Genomic DNA, 27538 nt, shown 5'->3' on the forward strand with positions numbered 1-27538 from the left:
GGGCGGCCCTGGGACGCAGCGGGAGCATGGAGCCGCGGGCCGGCTGCCGGCTGCCGGTGCGGGTGGAGCAGGTCGTCAACGGCGCACTGGTGGTCACTGTGAGCTGCGGCGAGCGCAGCTTCGCCGGGATCCTGCTGGACTGCACGAAAAAGTGAGCGGGGCGGGGGCGCAGGCCCGGGACACCCTGGAGTCCCCCGGGACACTCCCCCACTGGCCCAGGCACCGGGACCGGGGCGGGGCGGCGCGGCCCGGCGCCTGCTTTCGGTTTCCGCCCGCCTGGGTTTCTGGGCACACGAGCGCGGCCGCTGCTGGGGGGCGAAAGTGGCTGTCTCCCAAAGTCGCCGCGACTTTCGGGGCGGGCGATCGCGCTGCTCAGCGAAGGGGGTTGCGGGCGCCGGGGCCAGGCCGAGGAGCTCGGGGAGCCGAGCCCCCAACTCGGTACATCTGCTGTAATTAACGCACTTTTCTTTGTTCAGACGCACTGTTGAATTCGGCTGTTTGTAGAAAATCGTGGTCCGTTCAGCTGGGGTCAGATGTGCGATGGCTTTACCCTGTCACTTGCAAGCTGGGGAGCCCTGTCTCTGTCGTGGGCCCCCACCCACTCGAGGCTTGTAGGAGTGGCTGGTGGGGAGCAGCTGTGCCCGCTGTGGGGCGTAAAAATACTGCTGCGGGTGCAGAAGTCGCGCGGAGGAGTGGAAGATACAAGTTACAGGCTGGTGTTCCTGCTGGAGGGGCACCGGCTGGGCTGAGCAAACCCTTCTGAGTCGCACCTGTGCACCCACTGCAGGGGCTCATGCGGCACAGACGAGGCTCTTGGATACGTGTGTCACATGGTAGTGAGCTGTCACTGCCAGATAAATGATTAGGCATTAATCATTAGGTGTCTCTGCTCCTGCTGGGCTTTATCTTGAAACCTGGTTCAGTGAATGGCTCCCCTTTCAAAGGCTTGATTTTTTTCCCCTCCCTGAAGGCTAATTTTTCCCTGGGTGGTGTGAACAGATCAGAGACCATCCTCCTTTGAGTTATCTTGCTGACATTATCTCTTCATTAGATGTGCCAGAAGCCATTTATGCACAGGTCATGTGACTTAACATATGGCCTCCAGTGTGACTCTTGCCCCTACTCTGTGTTGGCTACAACTGGGAGTGCCTGATGGGGTGGAATGACACTCAGGGACTGTAGAATAGCCTCCTGGGAACTGCCAGCCAACCAAGACTGGGGTGGCTGAGATCACCGACTAATCAGCGGCCACTGTGTACTCCCTCAGCAGGCTGGGCTTGGTCCTGAGTCTGCAGGGCTACACCCCTCACCACCTATTCCACTTGCTTTGGCCTTTCCTCCTTTGGAGGGGGATGCAGCAGAGGTACCCCCATTTCCTGGGCTTTCTGACTCAGGATGAGGGAACATCATCTTGGAGATGCCTACGTGTCTGGGAAGGCAGTGGCCTTCCTTCCCTGAAGTCTGTGGCTAACCTGGTTTGCAGATCCACACCCACTTCAAGCAAAGAACTGCACAGGCTTACTGGCATCCCAGGCATGGGAATTGGCAGCTGTAGGATGTGTGAGTGTCCGTGCTGCACAGCCACATTCAGCTGTAACCAGAGCTGCCCTCAAGCTAGAGTCTGGGCCTCAGTGGGTACAGTTTTGCTTTGCTAAGGCTTTGACTTTGGTTGACCCAGTGTCCTTGTAGATAATCTGAAGATAAACGTGGCTTCCCCCGCTCCAGCCCTCCAAGGCCTGATCTGGAAACTGCCCTGCTTCTGCTCACCCGAGTCTTCCTTGTGCCTGGCACTCCTGGTTTCTGTTTCCAGTTCTCTACTCACAATATTATGAGTTTCGAAGCTAATATTTATAGCTCTGCTTGTCAGGAAGTATCCAGAATCCAGCTTACAAACTGGCCCAAGTATTACGGGCAGCACAGTTCTACCCTTGGGCCTCTGGGTTCAGACGCCAATCTACCCTCTCTGGGTACTAGTTTCTCCTCAGTGCCTGCTGCCCGCCTGTGTCCCTGGGTATGGGCCCTGACAGCAGGGAAGAGGTGCTGGGATCTCTAGTGACCCGCATCTTCTCACCTCAGGAGAGCCTGAGGGTCCCAGAGCAGCAGGTGCCATGCATGGCCTGTTCAGAGCAGGTTACTGTTGCTGGGGTGTCACTGGTATAGTCCAGGTACAGACCTGGCAACCTGGTTGTCCCTTGCAGTAACTAATCGCTATGTGTCCTCTTTGCTGGGTTGGAATGGTTAACAGGAAGGGGCCATCCACATAGGCTCCTGAGTGGGAGGCTGAGATGGGGCCCAGCCACCAGTGTTTATTATGGGAACAGTTTGAGGGATGGCGTTCTCTCCCTTGGTTCCCTTCCCTGTTTGCAGAGCAGAATGGAGCTTGGAGGGGGCTGGGCCCAGGTCTTGGCAGTCCCCATCTGTATTTTGAACCTGCTGCCAGGCTGTGGTATAGTTGAAGCAAGCTCTCAGTTGCTGAGTGCTTTTCTGGCCATGCACTCATGAATGGTAACTGAGCACCTACTGTGTGTTAAGGTATGGGCTATGCCTAAGGCAGCCTGCCTCTGACCACCCTCACTTCTGGCAAAGGGTGAAGATTTTTTCCAAAGCTTTGATTCCCAAACTGTGCCTGAAGGGGTGGGGAAGGGATTGTTTTGTGGGTGATTTTGCAGTGCATCTCTGGGCAAGGACAAGGTGGGGTGGCACTGGCTGAGGAGTGGCCTGAGGACAGCGTCAGCTCAGGGTGGAGAAGGGCTGGCCTTGTAAACAGTGGATACAAGGGCCAGTACCAACTAGGCCTGGCCGACCCTGGGCCTCCAGCTTTGACCTCTATGCTAGTAGTACTCAAACTTGCCAATGTGAGAATCATCCATGATGCGTTACCACGCAGACCTCTGGGTCTGTCTGCTAGGAAGGTCAGGGTGCCATCCTTTATGACCAGGACCCTGGGTGCTGCCAGTCCTACGCAGTAGTCATAAGTTCTGTCCTGGAATAAATACCTTTGTCCAGGACAGAAGCTCAGCTGCCAGTGAATGTTCCTGGGATGACTCCCTTGATGGCTGAGGAGGAGCTGGGCATGGGGGCTTCAGTGTTGCTAAAATGTCCTCCCAGGAAGGAGCTGGAAGGATGCACTGCCCAGGTATCACGGCTGGCATGCTGGTCTTGGGAGATTCTTCATGGGAAGTGCCATGTGAGTGGGTGGGTGAGGGAGGATCAGGGACATCGGGGAGGAGGTCCTGGCCTGTGCTGCTGGGAGAGCCTGGAACATCTAGGGTGGGATGATGCTGATGCTAATAAATCTGTGATTCCAAAATTCTGGGATTCTTATCCACTCTGATTGGGATATCCTGGGGTTAGTACCCTTGGGGTGGGACAGGTCCCACTGTGTGCCCTGGGAAGGAGGCACTCTGGTGTCTAGGTCGTCATTTGTCCTGCTAATCTCCTGACTCCTGGAGCAAAGGTGGCCCCGGAAAGCCTCCATGCCCTCAGCAGACCTTTACAGGCCACTGTGTTTCCTACAGGGCCTGCCCTGTCCTGGCTCCTGTAAGGCTCCAGCCTTGAAACCGGCTGGCTGCATGGCTGCTGAAAGACTGCAGATCCTTTCCAATCAACTCCGGGTGGACAGCCTGAGGTGGGGCCTTGGGTATTTGGATTCAGGCCATCCTGGGGCTGCAGGCTCCTGGCAGCATGGCTGCGTGCAGAGGCTTCCACAGGCTCCTGCCTGGCTCTGCATGTCCCCGTGTTTCTGACTCAGGAGCGATGTTTACTCATCCCCACAGGCAGCAGCAGGATACTGCGCCCCCCACCCCCACCCCAGATGAGGAAGGAAGGTCTAGGGCAGACATGGGATAGGGCGGGGGGAGGCTGCCACAGTGGCACCGGCAGCTGTAGGTCCTGAGGCTCTGGATCAGGGAAGCCGGATGGAGGCGGCTGCAGGCAGGGGCAGCCCAGAGGTCTGGCAGGCAGCCAGGGCTGCTTTCCTCTCGCCCATGATCCAGCTTCAGCCTGGACTACTCTGGATGGGTAGCTGGGTCAGACCCCCAGGTAAGTCCCCAGGGATGTGGCTTGGCCACATCCTGCTGAGGACCTTGGGCCAGGTTGCATGTCCCCAGGGCTCCATGTTCTTGGTGTTCCTGGGGAGCTCTGGTTTTCTGTGCCTCTAGGAGCATTGCTACATTTTGCTTTTGGGTCAGAACGCTATTAGAGCTCTAGGGCTAATCATCCCTGCCTTGGTTTCTTTAGCTTTTTCTCAAAACAGAGATTCTTTGCCCCGCCAGCATAGCTCCCCCAAATGCTATGTTGAGCTTTGCTTCCAGGTCTCCTCTGTGTGCAGTCATTTGCCAGCCTGGCCACAGCCCCCATGCTAGTGAGTTCCCTCTAGTCCCCACAGCCCTTCCCACATGCTTCCTTTCCTCTCAAGGGTAGCACACCTCTAATGTACACCCCATGGGCTCTTTGAGTCCAGGCTGGACCCCAACAGTCTCTCTGTGGCTGCAGGATTGCCTAGTTCTCTCACCTGTCAAGGCTGGCATGTCATCTATAGGCACAACCAGGCCAGGGGGCCTCTGTCCCTGGAGCTGGGCAAACCCGAACCATGGCCTGGCCTCTCTGAGGGTGCCAAACTTGCAGGAAGCCACAGGTTGCGGTGCTTATAGAAGGTCACACTGTGTACCCTAGGCCAGGTTGTTTCAGGTTCTTCCCAGAGACAGCAGCCTGTGCCAAGCCTGTCTCCATGCCTGGGGACTGTAGGCCCAGTGTTATAGAACCCCTTGGTGGAGCAGGTTCCCTGGTCCCAGTAGCCCTGTTGTCCCATCTGTGAGTGGGAATAGCTATGCTGGGTGTCCTGTGAGGCTCCTGAAATGCTGAGGGAGCCCAGGTCCCCATGGAGCCACAAGTTGTGAGCTTTGCCAGGACTCAAGGCTGGGGGTGAGCCATTTCTACTGTTTACCCACTAGGCAGGTCTTGGGTGTGGCTCGGGCAGAGTGGCAGCTCCAGGAAGTATGGCTGCCTGCTGTGCCAGGGTCATTGCTGGTTGTGTCTGCAGGGCCAGATTCTCTAGTGCCCTGATGCTGGTGGACAGTGGTGTGACTTGGGGCCATCAACAGGACGCTGTGCAGCCTGGGCTGTTTCCTGGTTTGATTTTCCTGGGAAGGGACTGGCCTTTGCTTGGAGCACTGGTCCAGTCAGGGCCTGCATCTCAGGCTGAGAGCTCTGTGTCTATCCTAAATTTTCAGAGACTACCTGAGGGGCCTGTATCATGAGCAGCTCCCCCTGGAGCTCCTGAAGCTGCAGGGGCCGTCAGTGGAGCATTCCTAGTCCGTCCTGAGGACAGAGTCATGTGGGGAGAGAAGGTGGAGCTGTACTCTGTGGGGATGGGTTTGCAAAGGGCTACCAGAGGATCAGCTCTGGGATTGTGGGCCTGGTTGTTGAGAAGAGCTCTGTGCTGGTATAATCAGGCTGGCCTTGGGGCACAGGCTGCAGTACCAGAGACAGGTAGAGAGGTGGAACCTGAGGCTGGAGTGTGGGGGATGTCCAGAAGGGGTGCAGACAGAGCTCCAGTGGTGCGGTCGGCTAGCGCATGGTGCTTATACAAAAGGGGTGCAGATGAGGAAGGTGCCAAAGGGAACTCACTTCACAGCTTAAGTGGCTGTGAAAGCTAGCAGGAAGTGGGCTTTAGGGAGGCCCTTGAAGGACACTGCCTGTCCAGGTCCCTGATCTGTAGCCTGCCTCGTAGGCCCATCTCCCATAGGCTTCTCTGCTGTCCTGGAGTTTTACCCCCACCCTCAACATTGTGTGGTCAGGGTGGCTATCTCCACCCGCAGCAAGGGGTCTGCCCAATGGCATCCCAGAGAAGCAACCAGGTGACTTCGGCTGCTCCAATTTCCCCTGGAGGCTGCCCCCGAGCCCCCTCCCCCCAGAGTTGGTTCTTAGATGTCACCTTCTGGTACTTCTATTCCCTGGCCTGAGGGCTCCTGGCCTCCCCTTTCTCCTGACAGTATCCTCTTCCTTTGGTACGCCATGATGAACAGAGGCCAGTGTTGGCAGGCTGGCAGTGAGGTTCTTCCATATCTTGGTAGGCAGAGTGGCTGGATGACCCTCCCCTGAGGGTTGCTGAAGCAGTTGGAGCCAACAGCTGCTGGGCTTTGGGAGCTTATGGTGCTCGTGAGGGTTCTGGTTTGGTGGCTGCCTCTGTCTTGATTACAGAGGCAGTGGCTGTGGCTCAGGGCCTGGCCACATGTGACGTGTGATTCCTACCCTGTACACATTGACATACATCAGGCATGTAGGACTCGGCTGCTCCAGGGGACATGCTTGGGCCAGGTAGAGAAGCTTACCTGGGGGTCTTCCATGGGTCACAAGCCCTTCTGGGGATGCTTCCTTTGGAGAGGACGATAGGGAACAGGTGAAACCTGTGAGCTGGGCTCTTGGCTTTTATGGTCACTGGCTGCAGAACAACTGGTCCCCCACTCCCACACTTGGCTGGGTCATGTCTCTGAACTCAGACCCTGTTCTCAGGCTTCCTGGCAGCTCTGTTGTGGCAATGGGGTGGGCTGCAGTTCAGACACTGTGACCAGAGAAACAGCCTGCAGGCCGCATGTCATAGGACCTACATGTGTGCATCCACCGGGATGGTGGGCGTAGGACATACCCAGGGCTTCTAGCTTCTACATCCCTTTACAGCCCAGGAACGCTACCCTGGACCAGGACGCGTGCACCTGCCCCAGCCTGTAGGAGAGTGGAACTTGGCAGCAAGGGCTAGGCACAGCAGGAGATCCTTGCCATCCTCACTGTCCTTTCTGTCTCCTTTCTGCTAGGTCTGGCCTCTTTGGGCTACCACTGGCTGATGACCCCCCTGCCATCAATTCCTGTGGCCCACCCCCAGAGGAGAGTGATGGAGAAGGGATGCAGCTGGGGATGGGCTTCCCACCTCCTCCCCACAGTGACCAGCACCCCCAGGACCAGCCTCCCAAGACAGCCGGCCCTGAGCCACCTCCACCCCTTGTGCCACCACTGCCTGCCCGGAGCCTGCCCCCTTACCCACCGTACTTTGAAGGTGCCCCTTTCCCTCACCCACTCTGGCTGAGGAACACCTATCAGCAGTGGGTGCCGCAGCCACCACCCAGGACCATCAAGCGGACCCGACGGCGTCTATCCCGCAACCGAGACCCAGGCCGCCTCATCCTGAGCACCATCCGCCTACGTCCCCGCCAAGTGCTCTGTGAGAAGTGCAAGAGCACCGTGAACCCCCAGGAGGCCAGCCCCAGTCCCCCAGCTGCTTCCAGGCCCCGCCGGAGGCTGGGCAGTGGCTCAGACAGGGAACATCGCAAGCCAGAGGAGCCAGAGGACAGCGATCCCACAGCCACAGCCGCTGTGAGGAAAAGCAAGAAGGAGAGGCGCGAAGAGGACAGGGCCTCAATTGAACAGGTCCCACGGAGCCCCGTCATCAAGATCTCCTATAGCACACCCCAGGGTAAAGGTGAGGTGGTCAAGATCCCATCCCGTGTGCATGGCTCCCTAGAGCCCTTCTGCCCCCAGCAGGCTCTCCACAATGGCAGCCAGGACCCCGAGGTTCCGAGAGATGCAGAGTCCAGGGGCAGTGGGGACCGGCCACCCAGTGGACCTTCCACCTCCATCCCCAAGCTGAAGCTGACACGTCCCCTGCCTCCTGGCTCAGACCTGCCACCTCCCAAGATCCGCCTGAAGCCCCACCGCCTGGGGGATGGTGAATGTGAGCCCCTATATAGGGCCGAGCTGGTGGAGGAGCTGAATGGCTGCCGACAAGGCCCCCAGGCCAGCTCACCTGCCCTCTTTGCAGATAGCTCTGCCCATGGACTGGAGGATTTGTCTTCTGGAAGTTCTGGTGAGGATGATGACTTCAAGAGGTGTCCCCCAAGTAAACAGGGACGTGATGGCTTAGCTTTTCTTGTAAATTGCCCTGGGAGGAGAGCAGATTGCGCCAGTGAGTCTGTGTGCAGCAGCGACAGCCTGGATGAATCCAAATCATCCAGCTCAGAAGTGACATCTCCAGACACAGGGGACCTCTCATCCGGTGACGGTGCAACTGTGCCTTCCTCATCCAGGGATGTTCGCCAGACAGTCCCACCCCTAACAGTCAGGCTGCATACACAGAGCGTCTCTAAGTGCGTTACCGAAGATGGAAGGACCGTGGCTGTAGGGGACGTCGTGTGGGGTAAGATTCATGGTTTTCCTTGGTGGCCAGCGCGTGTCCTTGACATCAGCCTTGGCCAGAAGGAGGACGGAGAGCCCTCTTGGCAAGAAGCAAAAGTCTCGTGGTTTGGGTCTCCGACTACATCATTCTTGTCTATTTCAAAACTCTCCCCTTTCTCTGAATTTTTCAAACTGAGATTTAACCGTAAGAAGAAGGGGATGTATCGGAAAGCTATAACTGAGGCTGCAAATGCCGCGCAACACGTGGCCCCAGAAATAAGGGACCTCTTGACCCAGTTTGAAACATAACTTTGGTTCCCTGACCAGGTGAGTGTGTGTCCCCTGGATGCTTCTTTCCCTGAGCCATCCTGACCTGGCATTTGTATTGAGTCATCAGGGGCCAAAGGCAGCCAGGGGAACCAGCTGTGTTCCTAGCTAGTGCGTGCAGAGCTCCTGCCATCTGACTTGTTGCTCCAAAGGGGGCCATGAAAATGGTTGTTCTCTCTGATATTGTCCCCTGAGCTCTTTGGCTTGCAGAGAAGTTGCTTTAAAGAGGACATTCTTCAGCAGCTTGTTTTAAAACTAGTTTGAGTTTTGCAGCCATTTTGAAAGGAAGCCACTGATACAATTTTCTTGCTCTTCTGTTAGGGTTTTGGAGAAAGGGGTACAGTTTGACTGATATGGGGCAGAGGAGAGCCCAAGGTGGGGCTTCATCTTCTGTTTCTCTCTCTGAGGAAAGCAGCTTTGCTGTCTTCCCAGTGGCTGAAGATGCCTCCTGCTTGCAGGTGTGCTGTCCGCTATCGTGGCTGGCAGAGAGGAGGAGAGCAGTGAGCACCCTGCCGTCCAGCAGGGGCCTCTATTTCGGCTCCCAGGCTGGCAGGAGACTACATTCCCATTCAGGCCCCCATTCTTCCTCCTTTCTCAGCAAGTGAGTGGTTTCTGGATAGGCTACTTGTGGTGGCCAGGTGCTTTGGATTCTGGAGGTGCTCTAGATCCTCTATTCCTAGGGCCAATGTCTCATCCTCCCTACCTCAACAACCAGTCCTCAAATGGAACCTCTGGAGCTGGGAGCATGGCACCCAGTGAGTGGGTACAGGAAGTAGGGTGAGTGGGTGTCATCTTGTGTGCCAAGGAGCATTGCACTCACAGAGTTGGGGACATTATCACAGCATGTCTGTGATCAACATGTGGGGTTTCTGGAAAGGTACTGAGAGGTTGCAGCCTGCTCTGAACTTTTTACTGATAGCTGCCACCCAGCTCTGGACATGGGGTATGTCCAGCAAGCAGAGTCATCTTTTCTAGTGGTGATTCTTGGGGAGGGCTGGCCTCCTAGTGCTGGACTCCCCTTCCCTTCCTTCCTGGCTGTACCCAGGCTGTCCTCCTGGAGGGGCGGGGACAGCCTGTGGCCTTCTGCTTTTCTTCTTAGCTATGTGGTCTAACCCTCATCCCTGTGGCCACTAAGACTCAGGGGGCAGAGGACTCTACACAGAACAAAAGCGGTCCACCTCACCAACAAAACTATCTCTGCCTTGGTCTTGGTTGTCTTCAGCCACTCTCCCTGGGCCATCTACTCTGCTCACCTGCCTGGTGTCAGTTTCCTGGGTCACAATCCTTTAGGCCATAGCAGAACTGCTCTGCCACGTGCACGGGATTCCCAGAACGAACATAATGATGAGGAGCTGCCAGTGGGGTTGTCAAGGCTGCCCTCCTGCCCAGGCTCTGTCTTGGCCTCATCCCTTGCTACTTTGACACTGGGAAGACTCTGCCTTGCTCCTTGAAGTCCACGCACAAGCCTTTCCTTTTCTTTCCCAAATCAGGCCCATTTCCCCATCAGTTCTGGGGCATTTGTGTAGGGATGGGGCAGGCGCCAAACAGGCATGTTGAGGTGTGGGTATGGACAGCAACCTCTGCATGTCTGCGAATGTCTGGGAGCGATTGTCTCCAGCCAAGGCACCATGGAAAGGGCAACAGGCTCTGACATGGAGAAGGGGTTAAGAAAGAGATCAGGTGACTCACTTCCCAGGGATCTCTGGCTTCATGGGATCTGCTGTCCTGGAGCACCATCCCCCTGGTTCTGCCTCACCAGGCCCCTGGCCCTCTTGCCTGCCCAGCTTCTCTGCTCCACATCTGGGCCTCACACCAGCAATGGTGTGGAAGCTATGGGCTACCCACATGTGTCTTTCTTGTACCATGAACCCAGCTCCCTGGACAGCAGGGTGCTCACTGCTCTCCCCCTCTTTGCCAGTCATGATAGCGGACCACACACCTGCAAGCAGGAGGCATCTTGGGCCAGTGGGAAAACAGTGAAGCTGCTTTCCTCAGAGAGAGAAACAGAAGATGAAGCCCCACCTTGGGCTCTCCTCTGCCCCATATCGGTCAAGCTGTACCCCTTTCTCCAAAACCCTAACAGAAGAGCAAGGAAATTATATCAGTGGCTTCCTTTCAAAATGGCTGCAAAACTCAAACTAGTTTTCACAACTCAACCTTCAGTTCCCAGTCACGGTGGCTGCAGGGAGTCAAGACAGTTACAGGGGATGAAACATCATGTAGCTCCAGCCAGAAGAAGTGGTGGGCCCTGGGGAGGCCCAGGGTGGCCATGGCTATATCTTGGAGAACGCAGCCTTGTAGGTTCAGGGCTGGCCAAGTTTATCCGGAAGCAGAGGGAAAAAAATCTCACCCAACTGGTTTTCCAGCTGCAGAGGCCAAACAAACAGCCTTTTCCTGGGGCTGTACCTGGACCAGCTATGGTGCCCAGCAGCCCTTGGGCTCTGGGGAGTGAGGCGCTAAATTCCTTCAACTTTACAGTGCTCTGTGGTGTTGCCTATCAGGCATTTTGGTTTTCTTTTTGGAGGACTAAAGACAGATTCATGTGCTTGGTGTGATCAAAGTTGGTGTCTGCAGCCTGGGACCCCCTGCTTGGTATGGGTTCATGGTCTTCTGGTGTACAAGTTTACCATGAAGTGTCAGCAATACTTTTGGGACCACTCCTTCAGACTGCTCTTTAGAAGGAACTGGGGCGCCTGACCCACCCCCTTGGAAGGTGTATTTCCCTGAGCAGGGGCTGGTGAGGTGCTTGGGGACCAGTGAGGGGCACAGTCACCGGCACCTCTGTATCTCCTGGGAGGAAGAGGCTGCTTGGGCTGGAGCTGGGGTATGGGCATCTTTTAGGTCTTAACACTGGCTGGCTTGCCTGGCCCAGGCTGACTCTGCAGCTGCCTGGGGAAGGTTATGGTAAGGGCAGCAACTTTCTAATGTTTGGGGTGTCTATGCAGGCCTTGGCAAATATTGGGAATGATCATAGCAGGCACAGTGAGTGCCTTCCAGGGGTGTATAGATCAGTGTCCCATTCCTGAGGACCCCACACACCACACTCCTGACTGCCCAGCTTCTCTGCGCCACATCTGGGCCTCGCTCTGGCAATGGCGTGGAAGCTGTGTGAAGGTGACCACCACACCCTTTCCAGCTCTGCACAAGAGTCTGTTTACCCAGGTGCTCAATGTGATGTCAGAGGCCATGCTTCTGGGGCTCCTGTGTCTGAGAGCAGGGCACAAACTCCTGGGATGGGGAAAGAGCTAACTGATTAGCGTCATCCTACAGATAAGAATGGGGACTCCTTGAGAGGGGTTGGATAGCTCCCTAAGAGCCAGACGTGCTCCTGCATGTGGGCTACAATAGTAGGCACAATCATGGAAGTCTTTGCACTGGAAGGGAAAGGGGAGAAGTCCGTGAATCACAATCCCTAAATCTATGCGTAATCACGCACAGGTACTTGCCAAGAAGGAAGGGGTGAGGGTGTTGAAAGCGGAGCGTCTAGCAGGAACCCTGACTCTAGACTGGGATCCAAGAAGCCTCCCGGAAGAGGTGACATGAGTTGAGATTCCCAAATGGTGAGCTAATCAGGAGCTAGTGGTCTGTGGTGAGTGTGTGAGGCATGCTCCAGGGTGGCCCAGTTCCAGGTGGGTGATGGGCTTGGCGGGCGAGGTATAGACTCTGGCCTTAACCTGGGGCCAAGATGGTGGGACGATTATCTTCGGAGCAGTGAGCAGGTCCTCTTTGTGTTGAAATGACCCCTTTGTGAGGATGGCACAAATGGGCTGATGCTAGGGGCTGGGAAGGCCAGATAGATGGGCTGTGTGAGCTGCTGGAAATGATGACCCACAGTGATGACCCAACTTTGGGGTTGGCTGCAGTGGGCTGTGGAGGGAGGAGCCTGAGGCCTGGCTGGAAGATTGCAGCATTGGGAGCTCAGGGCTCAGACTGGGGTGTGGTGTGGATCTAGCATTTGGAGTGACCTGAAGGAGGATGGAACCATGGGGATGGACTACGAAACCCAGCAATGGCTGCCCACGGGGGAGTTGCTTTGAAATGGCAGAGAGGTGCGATAGGACAATGCGTGGCAGTATGGAGGCAGCAAGAGGGTCTGGTGGAGAGTGGATAGTGCTGGCCAGCCGTGCGGGACCAACACAGATAGGGTAAGGCCTTGCCCATCCCTCACCGCAAGGGAGGGTTGCTGAGTGGATGTCACCCAGGTAAATGCCAGGGGCTGAGTTCTGACAGGGGACACGCCCAGGTATTGTGGGAGTTGTGAGGGCTGACAAGAGCACCTTTTCTGCTGCTGCAGAAGTGAAGCCCTTCCTGGGACAGAGGCCAGAGCAGGCAGGTAGCCAGTGTGGGCTCAGAGCCATGGCAACTCCCTAAAGGAAGGATGTAGTGCCACCCAGGGTCACAGCCTCTCAGGACAGTGGAGATTTCAGTCTCCAGGTGCAGAAGGCACCCGGCTTCTTGTGAAACTCAGGCCCCAGCCTCTCCTCCTTTCTGCCAAGTGGCAGGGCTGCAGGCAGCCTGGGAGCTTTTCCACACACTTGCTGGATATTCCAGGTGGGCAGTGGCTTTGGTGGGCCTCACTGAGCTGTCCCTACCCTTGGAGTGAGCCTTATCCTTTGTGTGAGTTTTCTGTGGCCACAGAAACAAGGTGCCACAAGCTGGGGGCTTCACACTTTTATTCTCACATTTCTGGAGTCTAAGTCTGAATTCAGAGAGTAGGAGAACTGTGCTCCGCTGAAGGCCCTGAGGGGAGGGACCTTCCTCCCTGTCCAGCTCTGGGCGGTTCCAGGCATTTCTGGGCGTGGCCACTGGAGCATGCCTTTGTGGTCCTGTGGTCTCTGCCTTTGGCTCAGCGTCCACTGTCCCTTAGTCTCTTTTTTAAGGACCTTGTGATGGTATTTAGGGGTCATCTGCATAATCCAGGATAATCCTACCATCCCAAATCCTTAATTTAATCACATCTGCAGAACTGTAACATTGATGGTAACAGTCCCGGACTCCAGGGATTAAAACTTGAATCTCTGGGGCACCATTCACCCCTTCCTCATCCAACATTCCCCACACGCATTTGAGCACCTGTACACTCGAGGTCCTCACCCAGCCTATTGCATGACAGAAGCGTCAATTGGGAGTTGGGCCCAGGCTGCACCAGGTCAGCTGGTGGCAAAGGTGACCTTGTCCCTGACTTATTGTCCTTAGCACCTGTCTTGTGCTGTGGGTGGGGTCCCGGGATTTGTGGCATGATGGAAGGAGCCTTTGTTTCAGAAGGATCTGTGCTCTCTGGGGAATGCTGGGAAGGCTGTGCTTGACAGGCGGCCCTGGGAACATCACAAACCCCTCCGCCTTCTGGCCTTACCATGTTGATTTCTCCCGGGAGAACAAAGGTATCGATCAGGAGCTGTTCGATAATCGCTGGTGCTGGTGTGCTGTGCCTGCTGGGTCCAGAAGAGAGCTGTGACCCCAGACCTAAAATATGCCTCCCGTCTGCTCTGAGTGTCTTGCTTCTTATTTTGCAATGGTGTCCTTGAGCCCAGTGCTCCAGACCAGCTTTTCTTTCTTCCAGCTCTAAGTAAAAATGTATTTCTGCTCCTGAAGACAGGTTGGCAGCTGACTTCTGTGTTGCTTTCAGGGAATTCAGGTCCTCTGTGAAGGTTGTAATTATTTTGTTCCAGAAGGAAATTAAGGCCTGTAATTCCAGGCCTGCTGCGGGGGCTAGGGCCTCGTCCCACTCCCTGGCTCCCAGCAGCCTGTCCCTGCCACCTTTTCTGGGTACTGGGGAAATAGTGCTGCATGGGGACACCTGATGTTCTAGTTGCTCTTTAGGCTATAGATGTCTGGGGCCTGATGGGGAGAGCCTTTGGATGCCCCCTGCCCAGCCATACCTTGGAGGCCAGTGCTGTCCCTCCTTCCTTCCAGGGGGATGCCCTAATGCCTGAAAGGGGCTTTGCTGAGGGTCTTGGTTGCTTCCCTCACCCCCGCTACCAGCTCCAGATACCTGTCCCTGACCCCACATGCCTCCTCAGGGTTCCATCAGGAATCTGCTCTCTTCTGGTGATGCTGGGGTCAAGGTGTGGGGCACTCTGGGACATTTCCGCCTTGTGACTCTGTCCGCCATCAACAGTACTGTCCGCCATCACCTGGTACTGGCCTTGCTTCCTGCCACACCATGTCTTTCTGGATGCACTTTGTACATTTTTGGGACCTCTCCTGGGATCGGTCTCTTCCCTGATAGTCAAGGCATTTGGGTTTGCTATTGTCTCTGAGTTGTTTCTTGGCCTTGGATGTCAGTACAGCTAAGAGTTACTTTTCTTTTCTTGTGCCAAAAGGCTTGACTGCAATGATATGGACACCATTGTTTTACCTATGTAAAAGTTAGTATATATAACATATAATGTTTTTAATCATGCATATTTATATATAATACTGTTTGACTGTGTTATAATAGCTTCCAAGTAACAAGACTACTAATGCCACCTACCAGGAGGGGTAACCATTATGCCTGCCAGGGGGTCATTGCTGAGAATGGTCTAGGAATTTCTTTGTAGATCTTTTTGTCCTAGTATATGGCCCTTTGGGGTATAAGTCACATTCCTGTGATTCAAAGTTATTGAGACAGTTTTTCTCTGTGGCTAAGTTGTGACCACATGACCCAGGTTTGTTTGCTTCATTTTACATTTCATTTTGAAAAGCTAGTTGGGCTTTGTAATTCCACAAGCATTTTCATTGCTCCCAGCCTGGCTTCCCTCGTAGCCCCTCCCGACCCTCCCACCTCCCACAAGTCTGCAACCTGGTCCAGGTGGTTTGTCTGTGTTTTCAGCATGGCAGGTTCACACATGCGTGAGCCCCAGAGGCCTGAGCAGCACCCCATGCCAACTGCTGCACCTCACTTTCCCTCTGACCCTGACCCAGAGAAACCTGCTTCTTCCTTGCTGTGCACGGAGCTCTCTGTGGACTCTGAGTTGTTCCAGTCTTTTCTGTGGCAAGCCATCATTGGGAGGTCTGAGCTGACAGCTTCCTCAGCTGTGGAGAAGATATGTGGGCAGAGAGGTGCCTCTTTCTGTCCCCTGGATGACAAAGTGGAAACCAGATGGTTCTGAGGTACTGCCTAAGTCCAGATTTCTGGGAAAACCTGGGGTCCTGGAAGTCTCAGCCACCTGAGTAGCTGAGCTCACTTCTGTAGCACCTGCCCAGCAGGTGAAGGGCAGGCTTTTGGGAACACAGTCAGCTGCTCCACTGTGGAATCATTTCTTTTGCTGGGAGAGGGAAGGCTGCTTCGAAGGCTGCTGGTGTGGGTGATGGAGAGTGCCTGGGCTGGGGGCCGTCTCCTCTCAAGGTCTGTTGTGCATTTTTCTAATGAGGATCCCGGCTGATGGATGTTTAACGACATTTCCAAAGGTCATACTGCTGCTGATGGAGAGGGACTTGGGCAGTTTTAATTATCTCCTGGGGCTGTGTTTCTTTACAGAAAAGCATGGTTGCCTTGATTTGAGCCCATTTCAGACCCCTAAAGTCCTCCATTAGAGGAAGGAGGAAGAATAGTTTCCAGGTGTGACTGTCCTCTATGCTGTGCCAGCAGAGAACCTGCCACTGGGCTCACTGGCCAGACTTTGCCACAACCCCTGGCCATTCACAGTTTAGAAAGGATGCTCCTGAGGGCTGCCCAGGACTCTGGGTACAGACTCCCTGGCCAAGATGAATGTCCATCCTCAAATGTGTTCCAGCCTTTGTCAACCCTTAGGGTAGGGGTGGACCCGGAATGGCCAGGGACAGTGTCCATAAAGTTGTGGTGAATGACCTAGGTATGGTCACCAACCAACTTCTGTACACTGATTTTGGGGAACCCAGGGGTCTCAGGGCATAAAGACTCCTCACCTGTGGGAACTGTTGGCACATGACCTCACCAAGACACACCTCTCTATGAATTAGGTACCTGCTCTTCTTCTCATTTGCATTTGGGAATCTGAAAAGCCAAGGTCTCCTGATTCCGTGTGTTCCTTACCTTTGTCGTTGCTCAGTATGCACATGGATGCACACATACACCAATAGGCACACATACATTACACACATGGACATATAAGAACACATCTACATGTTCACTATGCAAATAAACATATAGTCTGCATACAGTTAAAACATGTTCATGCTATGGAGTGGACTAGGCCCTAGGGACAACACTTCTGCTAGGCCCCCACTGCTGCATCTAGGGCTCCCGTGAATCAAATTACGTCCCCCAAAAAGATATGCTTAAGTTCTCACTCTGGTATCTGTGAATATGGTTTATTGGCAGTGGGGTATTTGCATATATAATCAAGTTAAGATGAGGTCTCTGATGTAGATTGGGCCTCATCCAGTGCCTGGCATCCTGTAAGAAGGAGGCTTAGACTCAAACACAGGGAGAAGCCATGTGAGAATGGAGGCAGAAACAGGAGGGATGGGACCACAGGACACAGAATACCTGGGGCAGGGGCTGGGGATTTAGCTCAGTGGCAAAGCGCCTGCCTGGCAAGCGCAAGGTCGTGAGTTCGGTTCCCCGTATCGGAGGGAAAAAAAAAAAAAAAAAGAATACCTGGGGCCATCAGGAGTAAGCCTCCCTAGACCTGAGGAGGGCGTGGCCTTGTGGCACCTGGACTGCAAATATCTATCCATCAGAGCAGTGAGGGAACAGCTGTGTGATGCTCAGAACCTGGGTCTGTGATCCTTTGTTTGGCTTGGCTTGGTTTGGTTTGGTTTGGTTTGGTTTGGTTTGGTTTGGTTTGGTTTGGCTTGGTTTGGCTTGGTTTGGCTTGGCTTGGTTTGGCTTGGTTTGGTTATTTTGAGATAGGATCTCATGTAGTATAGGCTGGTCTTGAACTCTGTAGTTGAGGCCAGCCTCAAACTCCTGGCAGTCTTGCTGCTTCAGACTCCTGAGTGCCGGGATTGTAGGCATGTGCCACCATGCCCAGATACTTTTGTTATGGCCATCTGAGAATACTACACGAGCCAAACCTGTGCTTGTACCCTGCCCCATAGATTAGCCACTGAATGACGCAGGATAGGTCTGCAGACCTGCAGGCCTTGGCCCTCGTTAGTGACTGAGGAGGAAAGGACATAGCTGCCTGAATCTGAGCACAAGCCTGATCTGTGCCAAGCCTGACCCAGCAGACTGCAGGCAATAGAGTGGGGACCAAAACTAAGCTCATGTGTTATGGTTTAGATTAAAATGTCCCCCAAAAGCCTAATGTGTGGAAGATGATTAGCTCATGGGGGCACTATATTCATCAATTGATGAGTCCAGTAGTTCAGTAGGTAAATACGCTGTTGGGAGGTGAGGCCTGGTTGGAGGTGGGTCACTGAGGGTGCTTCCTGGCTGCAATAGGAGGAGACCTTTTCCTCCACTGTGCTCCTCCGCCATCTTGTTTCTGCCTTGGACCAGGAACCGAAACTGTGGGCCAAAATAAACCTCCCCTCCTGTAAGTATAGGTACTGGGTATTTTGTTCTAGTGACAAGAAAGTGAAAGAGAGGCCCACTGGTGACTTCTCTGCCCAAGAGCCCTTCCAGCACCACAGAGCAAGTGAGCTTGGTGCAGGGCACTGCTGCTCAAGAATACCCTTGGGGCTGGGCCATGCTAGTCTTGGCATGGGTTGAAATTTAATCTGGATTGTGTTAGTATGACTATGAGAAAACAGCAGATCCTGTTTGTGAAATGCTAAGACCCCTGAAATTCCCACAGCACAAAGACATTGGACTGTATTCTGCCATAGGGATACTGTCAGGGTCTCTGAGTTTGGGCTTCAGCTGGTGAGGGAGGGTCAGCTTTGGATCAGTGGGGAGCAGAGTGTATTTAGCCTTTGTACCTTCCTAGCCAGGGTCTGAAGCACTGGTTTGGACATAGCTTTTCCCTCTGGGAAGTGGGCTTAAGGGTAATGGCTGAGTGGTGCCATGTGACCGTATGTCCCAGCAGAGGAGGACTATACACATCTGGGTACCTCTCCCTGAGGACCAGTCTGCTTTCCAGATAGCCACTGTCAGTGCAGCCTCTAACCAGCCAGGCCACGGGCCTCATAGAGTCCTTTCTCAGATATAGGCCGTGCTCCAGAGAGGGCTTCTTGTGGCACAGTGCCTTATCCTATCCTCAGACATGGAGGGACTTGAGACCAAGTTACTATTGCCTGGTGCACCCAGCTTTCCCTGAGGCTCCCCCTAGTCTTCTACTGCCTCATTACTGCCCGTGTGCCATCTTCACACTCTCTGTGGAACTGGATGGCTGGGCTAGCGTCCCCTCATCCGCGTACCAGGCACACGCTTGTAAAACTCCTTCCCTGTTCCACAGTAAGATCTCCATGTGCCCCCTTGCTTGTCTTTAGCATGGAGGGGGGTGGCAGGGTTTTGGCAGCTATCACAGGTGGCCTAATGGGGCCAGGTGTCCATCTTGTTTTGGGGGCATCTGCAGAAAGAACACAACTGAAAGTTTCTAGAATGGCCTTCCCCCAGGGCGAGGGTTGCAGGTTGGTGGGGTCAATCAGTTAGGGCAGCAATGGGTGGGATATCAAGACATAGTCCAGGGTTTTCATGGTTTGGGCTTTTTTCTTTTTTTTTTTTTTGGTTTTTCTCCACCGGGAACCGAACTCACGACCTTGCGCTTGCCAGGCAGGCGCTTTGCCACTGAGCTAAATCCCCACCCCCTGGGCTTTTTTCTTTGCGCACAGCAAAGGGAGTCCTGGGGAGTTGGCTAGTACTGACCCAACCTTTCCTGCAAGAGCACAGGGTGAGCACAGGCTGCCCCTTCTAGGCCCTTCACTGTACTTATGTGTGGCTTGCTGCTTCCTAGAAGTTGCTAGTGGGTGGTTCTGACCATCTTCTATGCTTGGGAGCTGGGTTTTGGAGAATACACAGACTGTGACAGTGTAGCCAGCTCTTTGGAGTTGGTGGGTGTCTCACTGGGGCCTTAGCAAGATCTTTCCTGTGTTGTGGTTTGGCAAGAGTCTGGCCCTGCAGCTGACCATGTCTGTTACATGGTCCTTCTAGAGAAGAGGGTGACATCTGTGCTGCTCTCTTGAGTTCCCGGTCAGATTTAGCTGAGGCTATAGGTGCTCCCCTGGATGGGCCCTAAGGGCCGGGCTGCTCTGAGTAAGGATGGTTATAAATGAGCTCCCAAGCAGCGGCAGGCACAGGGGCCAGGAAATGGGGCCCATTCTACAGGTACCCAAATCAGGCTGCTGTGTGTGGCTGGGTCATCGTCTACCCCAGGACACCTGAGTGGTCACCAGGGAAGGTCTAGTCCCCAGTTTGCCATCCATTTTGCTTCAGTCCTGCTTGGTGGATTGGAGTCCTAACCTGTGCCAACCAGATGGGTATAGTGCCTCCGTATGCCTCACTTCCTGGTGATCTCAGATGGGAATATTGCTGCCATGGCTTTGACATGTCCCCAAGGTTGTCTTCACCCTCTGCCTGGACCTATTCTGGGCCCCCAGGAGTTCCCAGCCACTGTCCACCCCAGCCTGGATGTCTGGTGCCCACTGCACCTGTGGGCAGTGTGAGGCAAAGTGTCCAGGCTTCTCAACAGAAGCTTCCTTTGGGATAACCTCCCCGACTCTAGAACAACCTATTTGCCTGTGGAGAGGTCACACTGTGTGGTGGGGGGCTGGGGTGGGGTCCTGGGCATCTGACCAGCTCCCCTTCAGCAGCTGTGCCTGGAAAGTGCTGCCTGCGGTGGAGGTGGGGGTCCTCTGCTGGAAGCATGAGGAGAAGTGGCCCTGAGGGTGTATGTCATCTGCCTGCTTCCCTTAGTTCACTGAATGTGGGTGGGAAAAACCCTTGATTCTTACTTCACGTTACAGAAAGATGTCCCTAAACATCCTTTCTTTTTATTTAATTTTTATTTGTATCAGTGTTACGTATAATCCTGTTTTTAAAGTCCACCAGGAATATGTAGTACACTGTGTAAAGACTGTCTTCATATTTCTAAATGAGATTTTCTGATTCTTGATTTTTCGGGTTGGACGTCATTGATGAGTTTTTTCCTATGAAAGATGACGTTTTTGGATAGTTAAAACCCCCATCCCTTAGCAACACTTACGCATTTCACTTTTGGTTAAATCAAGATTCATTGTTTATGTTAATTAATAATTGCAGCCCATCCATGCAGAATAATGAATGTTTTGTTTTTGTTCACTCTTTGTTCTTTACATTTGATCTTTATCTCACTTTTTATCTGATTAATTTTATAGTCTTGTCACTTGCTCATCCCTAGCTCTCACAGAGACAAATGCTCAGTGTCTCCAGACCCCTTAGGTACTTGTTTCACTTTAATATATTGCTATGTTGACAAACTTCTACAAAACATAGAGGCTTGACATCGTACTGGTTTACTGTTTCTCAGGATTTTGTACGCTTATTGGGTAGCAGTGTTGGTGGAGCTTGAAGTGTGATTCTACTCATGTAACGGGACAACTAGAGCTGCCCTGACCCCTACCATGTACACATGTGCTCTGTCTGTTCAGGATCCACCCTGCCTTATCCTGGGGACAGGAGAATGTGTCCTAGTGGATGCAAGCCTTTGGACTCTTCTTCAGAGTTCTAGTACTGAGGGGCTATGTCGTTCCAGGGGGGTATCAGTGCACTTAAGGGCCCCCAGACAGTCCCTTCTTGGAGTCTCCTCCATAGTGAGTCAGCTGAGTTGGAAGGATCCAGAACACCAGGCCTCTCCTCAGTACTCCTGTGTCTGGCCCTTGTGCCAGACTTGGGACTGACCCTGTGATCTGGTCCCTCCCATCTGAGATCCTCCATTTTCCCTAAGTGTGACCAGCCATGGGCAGCAGAAGTGAACATCAAGAGAAGTGGAACTCCAGGATGTGGTGGGGGCCTGTGGGAGCTGGGGACCTCTGGGGGTCCCTGGAGAGGCAGGGCCCAAGAGAATGGCACTCTAGCAGGTGCTATGGCCTGGTGCGTGGACCCTAACGGGCCTTTCCCCCAGCGCTTGACTCTACAGTAAGAGTATCCCTTTCTGCTTTTTCCAAGGTCACCGACGGTGAGGATGCAGCTGTTGTCCTGGAGCTTCTGACTTCCATCCAAGTGATCCCACATGCCTCTGGCCAGCTTTGTGCAGACACACACTGGGTACAGTGGTCAGCCTGGCGCAAGGCCCCTGAGGAGCAGGTGTGTCCAGGAGGAGACAAGACCAGTGCACAGTGGCACCTCTTGGCTGAATGTATTTATTCCTGTGACTCAGGCTGCAGTGTTCCTGGCTTAGAAGGAGCCAGGAACTCAGTGATGTGCTTGCTGCTTCACATGCTGGGTGTGGGCGACCTCCAGACTTGGGCTTCCCTTGCAAGAGCAGGGCCTTCTGGCCCAGCCCACCTGGTTGCCAGTGTGGGTGGCTGTGCCCAGCCATGGATCTTCCCTCTGGGCATGGCCGTCTCAGCTGCTCAGCTCCAGCTGTCTGCAGGCTTGACAAAAACCAAATTGCACGTGTGGGGTTCTCCTTCCCAAGCCCTTGGGCATGGGGTCTCTGTACACTTGAGAGCTGGGGACCTGTCTGCATCTCACCCCATTCCTCCCAGAGCATGGGTCCCTTTGGGTGGCCAGCCCCGGCCTGCAAGGCCACCTTGTCCAGGAGATGCTGCTACAAATCGCCAGTACTGTGAGGAGGAGGTGAAGGCTAGACCTTGAAAACAGCACAACGTTAAGAGGAGAAACTGGCTCTGCTGTTAGTAAGAGTGCATTCCTTCCCCTCTCTGTCACTTTATAGACCAAAAAGAAAAAGGAACAAAAAGAAAAAAACATAGTCTTCTGCTCTTTCTTTGTTTAAATGTAAGAAAGAAAAGTCTGGGTTGATGTTGTTACTTGAGCCAGGTGGACGGGCAGTCACAGTCTCTCCCTGCCTGGGCCTTCCTCCTGTGTCCTGGTTGAATTTCCTAGACAGAGGCAGCCCCCTGCAAGTGGGGGTGGTTTTACTCTTTGTTCCTACTGGTGAAACTTCTTTAATCTCATGGTTTTTTAGTTTGCTCATTCAGAGCCAAGGGACATCCCAGGGATAGTAGTGGCAACTTTACTTGTTCTTGATTTTACTGGAGTGTTCTGCATTCTAAAGATTCCACTGTTTTCATGAAAGACTCTGGGAATGTGTGTCCGGGGTGACAGTGGACACCATCAGGGTCTTCTCCAGGGGTCATCAAGGGGACTTGACTCAGAACTGTCACCACCAGGCCAGATGACTGCCTTCATGGTTCTCTTGGAAGTAGGGGAGGATGTGGCTTTCAGATTTGTTTGTAGCAGCAGAGCCCTTTTCTCCAACACAGTTTCAGTGGAGTATACCCAAGAGGTGCTGTCCCTGGCCACTCAACCCTGACAACCCCCCCAAGGCCCAAGAGTCTTAGGGGGCTTTGAAGTGGAAAAGGGGGCCTTGTATGAGAGATGGGACTTTGAAGAAATGATAGCTGCCAGCCTCTGTGAGTCTGTCCCAGGCCAATCTCAGGAAGAGCAGGGGCCCAGGAAGACCAGGCCCCACCACTGTCACACAGCGGTCACACTGGACCAGATTCTGAATGAATTCCAACCAGGGGGTCCCTAGGAAGATCAGAGCTGGGAAAGAATTCCTGTCCCTGTTAGCTTGGGTCAAAGGAGCCTGGTTGGTCTTGGAAGCAAACAACCCAGCAGTCTGTACACTTACACACGCTTGTTTGTAGGATGAATTACGCATTTTCCAGAGCGTCAGGCCAGAGCAGGCCTCTGGCACCTGTCCCAGGCCATGGGAGTGGGGGTGAGGGAGGTCTTCTGCTGAGGATGAAAGGACTGGGTGTGGCTATGTGAGCACCCCACCCTGGGGTCCCCAGCAACAGCTGAGAAAGGGCTGGCTGTGGTTGTCAGCAGCACCCACATTCCTTAACCACAGGCCCTGGCCATGATCAGTAGGGACTGAGCGGAAAGGGGCCAGCTTCCCTCAAGGGAATGGAGGAAGAGTTCCTTATGGGCCACTGGCTCCAGGTGTCTGCCTTTAAACCAATCTGCTAGGAGAACACTGCTCTGGGGGGCCTGGATCTGACCCTTCTGCTGGGCGTCTCCTGGCCACACTTGACCTTCACCAGGCCAAAAGTCCTAGGGTCCCTAGACCAGTGGCAATGGTGCTGCCTGCTGTCTGTGGAAACGTGAGTCCTCACATGAAGTCAGTCTGCTCGCTGAGTCCAGAATCTCAGCTTCATTTGGGCCTTGAAGGATGGGAGGACATAGTTCCTCCAAATTGCAGACAGTGTCTTCAAGCCAGCAGTACATGCCTGCTGGGTCTGAGAGCTGGTCAGCCCTGTATGCCTCATCCATATGAGCCCAGCGGCTGCCATGAATGTTGTCCTATGAGCCCAAGACCTGTGAGATGGCCGCTGTTTGGAAGCATTATCACTTTTGGAGACTCACACATGCCTTAGTTCACCAAAGTTGAGGGGAATCTTGTCATTAGAATAAAACAGTGAACTCCTGCTTACTTGGTGTTTCACTTACCAGGTGAGTCCATGAGGGCCCCTCACACGGATGCCTTCTGGGGCCAGACCTGGCCCTCTGAATGTCTGGTTCCTCATGACCCCGACACTAGTTCCTGCTAGAGGATAGTCTTCCACCCTAACTTGGGGCCTCTTGATGCCCAACCTGGTGAGCGGTTAGTCTCAGCCTTCTGCTGAAGCTCACAGGAGCCAGATAGAGGAGCTTGGAGTCCTCGGCTGGCCTGAGCTCTTTATCCACCCTGGGAGGGCACTGTTCTTCAGCATGGAGGGGTGGATAACATTTCAGCAGATCTAATTTAAAGTGAAGGCAGTTTTTTGTTTTGTTTTGTTTTTGGTCTTTATTTTTTAGGCAGAAGATTAACCATGCTTGCTTGTCAGTTTGATTTCATGGTTGATCATACCATGGGCAGGAATGGGGAGGCACTATCTCTCAGTGACACCAAGAATGGGGGCTAAAGCTGTGGGCCAGTCCCCAGCAACACTGCTGTTCCCTGATGATGTCCAGCACACTGCTCAGCCCTTCTTGGTGGGGGTAAGCAGCCCCACCCCACCTGCAGAGGTCCTGGCAAAATGGCTGTAAGAAATGGTTGAGCTCAGGCCTAGTGTGCAGGCCTGGAGTGCCCAGAGCCCAGCAAGCCTGTGTCTTGTCAGTGGTAGCCAGGCCATTGTCCTTGCGGGCCTCACTGCCTGGCTACTCTCTGTGCCATGCCAGCTTCACATGGGTAAACCCAGTTGGTCTCCAGGACATCTCCCAAGCAGGCCCTGTTGCCACCACTCCTATTTGAGTGGGACATGCAGACAAGCTGGCCAATGTAAGCTCCATGGTTCCTGTTCTTGTCTTTACTCATAATCCAGGGGAGGGAATGTGTAGGGGAGGGAGATCCTATGGAACCGGGAGGCGGGAATACACGAGGGAGCCAGGCCTGGGGTCTGAGTTCAGTGAGGCAGCAGAATGTAAAATAGGTGGTGTGAACTGGGTAGAGGAAACCAGTTTCGGGGTCCTTTCTCCTTTGCCCTAACTTCCCAGGGATCCCATCCAGCTAGAGTTTATCCACTCAGAACAGAGCCCAGCTGTGCATTCATCAGCCAACCAACCCAAAGTCCCTTCACAGTCACTTGCGGGTGGGTGTGTCTCCAGCCCCATGGCCAGGCAGGATGGGAGCCCCAGGTAGCACCTTTCCGGGGCACACTCAAGGGCAGGATCCTTCAGGTGAGCAACTGATCTAACTGCTCAATAACCAGCTCTTGCTCAGTCACCAGGCTGGCCATCCATCATGTGCTTGAGGTCAACTGTCATTGCTTTGATATGGAGCAGGCTGGATAGGGGAGGCCGTGGTGGGAGCAGGCCAAGTGTATGCAGGGACTCGGTGTGTTTTCCTGTCACCCTGCACCCCAACCTGATTCTCCTTCCCTTCCCATGAAGGACTCCGAGTCTCCTGACCACTGGGCTGCAGCTGAGGTCACCTCCATGGGCTCTAGGTCTGTGCCCTGGCAATGTAGGGCAGTGTGAGGCCTGACAGGGGCCTGTGCCACAGAACTTCAGGCCCTAGGACTGCAGACACTGCCTGTCCTTGCCATGGCCTTGGGTTCACTAGGCCTCCCCAGTCCTAACCCTGTGCACACAGCTTAGCTCTCCTGGATCTCTGCTTCCTCATCAGGCACCTGTGCAGAAGAGTGGTGGGGGAGGGATGGCTGGGGGGAGGAAGACAGAGGAGGAGCAGAGGTGGAGTCCTTACTGGGCTGGGCTCTTGGCCACACAATGGACCTGCTTTGTAAGGTGCCGGTCCAGAGTGCCTGTGTCTTACAGCTGAAGAGACTGAAGCTTGGAGCGCTCCCGCTAGTTCCTGGGCTTAAGGGCATCAAAACCTTGGACACGTCCAGATATTGCTGGGCGGCAAGCCACCTGTGTGACAGAACTCCACAGGTCCCCCCTTTCTGCAGTCTCTTTTTTCTGATTATAAGGTAACCCATTAGTGGTAGAAAATTAGTAAAATCAAGAAAAAGGTGAAAGTCTCCGGTAGTCTCCTCTGAGGGCCTTTTACATATTTCTTACCCCAGTGAGTTTCCCAGCCATTAACAGATATGTGCCCTACAGACTTGGCCTCATGCCACCCAGGAAGCTCTGTGCCCAACTCAGCCTTTCATGGCTTCCTGTGGCTTCCTGTGTCCTGGGGGCTCACCTACCCCCCTTCTTCCCTGGCCCTGGGATGCTGGTAGCTACCTGGTGTTGAGGGCATCTCAGCCCTGTGGATACCGGGGAAGTAGCCAGCCAGACTAACTGGGGTTGAGGATAGCCTGTATGGGAGTAGCTGCTGTCCCTGTTCCCTTCTGTGGTAAGGAATGAACAGGGCAGAGCCCAGACACAGATGGCCAGGTTGGGGCCCTGTCCCTGCTCAGCAGGGTTAAGCTGCTTTGTACCCCCAGAAAACCTGAGGAAGCTTTGGAGCCGACCAATGCTCAGCTGGAAGGAGGGGCTGTGGCTGGGGGCAGCTGCCTGGCAGTCTGACCTAAGACCAGCTTCCTTTTTCTTTGTTCAGTCTCTCTGGGTTGGAGATATGGTCAGCTCAGCCTGTGGGACCTGGGCTTATGGCTTACTGCTATGCCACAGCCTGCCACCCCCCACCCCCCCGCAGCCCTTTTCCCCACAGAGACACCACTGCCAACCAGCCTCTGCCCAAGCTGATTTATTTTTAGCTCCTGCCTGCCTGACACCACGGGTTTTTCACCAGGATCCACAGAGAGGCGGGTGAGGCTCTCCGGCTCCTCCCAGGCCAGCCAGTCCCTGACCACCGTAGGAGGTAGAGAGGGTGCCCCTGTGATTTTACAGAGGGAGGCAGGACAGTGGGGGCTCCCTTCCTTCCTGGGCCCAGAGGCCTAGAGCCTGGAGGTAGGGCCCAGGGAAACTGGCAGTGGTGTGGGTGAGTGCTCACAGCTGCAAGGGGGCTGTGGAGTCTGGGGTGCTGGGGTGATAGTCCTGAAGGTGCTGGGAAGACCCAAAGCAGTACCAGAACCAACCTGCTGGACATGGGACAAGGCCAAGGTGCGACGGGCAGAGACTGACTGTGGAGGGCTGGGGGGCAAGGGTCATGGGGGATGACTGAGAGAAGCATGATTAGTGTGGCTGGCATGGTAGGAACAGGCTGGAGTTCAGGGAGCATCGTGGGGAGGGCTTCCCAGGCTGCAGGCCACTCTGTAAGAGGGTAGGGGCTGGGGCCTGAGTTGTTCAGCCTGCCTGAGTCCTGGGCAGGCCCTGGGCAGGCTCTCCACATCCCTGGGCAGCCCAGTGGGAGAGCACACAAAGAGGAGGCCTTCGGGGAGTGCAGGGTGCTGACACAGTGAGGCTGCTTTGGGATTGAACTGTGTAAGCCACCGAGGTGCTGCCTAAACCCTGGCTCACCCAAGAGGTCACCCGGAAAGTCATCAAGGATGGCCCTGGGAAGGTCCTGGGGGCAGCACCCTCACTCACAAGGCTTGGGTGGGAAAGGAGAGCACAGAGCTCAGCTGCTCGGCACAGGCAGACAGGAACTCCTGATTCTGAGTAGAAAGGGGACAGTTTTAGGGGCCCATTACAGTGGAGATC

At 54.3% G+C, this 27538-nt stretch overlaps 1 protein-coding gene across 3 annotated transcripts; it reads left to right on the forward strand.

Moving 5' to 3' along the window:
* The first annotated feature begins 6 nt into the window (after window positions 1–6).
* Window positions 7–22249, forward strand: Pwwp2b (PWWP domain containing 2B). 3 transcript variants are annotated; one of them, XM_005402045.1, is made up of 3 exons: window positions 7–151; window positions 6813–8493; window positions 21488–22249. In XM_005402045.1, the coding sequence occupies exons 1-2, from the start codon at window positions 27–29 to the stop codon at window positions 8473–8475; spliced, it is 1788 nt and encodes a 595-aa protein (XP_005402102.1). In that variant the 5' UTR covers window positions 7–26; the 3' UTR covers window positions 8476–8493; window positions 21488–22249. The 3 variants fall into 3 exon arrangements, with proteins under 3 accessions (XP_005402102.1, XP_005402103.1, XP_013358534.1); XM_005402046.1 differs by having other exon boundaries at window positions 6813–8188; XM_013503080.1 differs by lacking the exon at window positions 7–151 and adding an exon at window positions 3875–4041.
* Window positions 22250–27538: the final 5289 nt, after the last annotated feature.

This window comes from Chinchilla lanigera, unplaced genomic scaffold, assembly GCF_000276665.1.
Source record: "Chinchilla lanigera isolate Chin_1 unplaced genomic scaffold, ChiLan1.0 scaffold00076, whole genome shotgun sequence".
Lineage (NCBI taxonomy): Eukaryota > Metazoa > Chordata > Mammalia > Rodentia > Chinchillidae > Chinchilla > Chinchilla lanigera.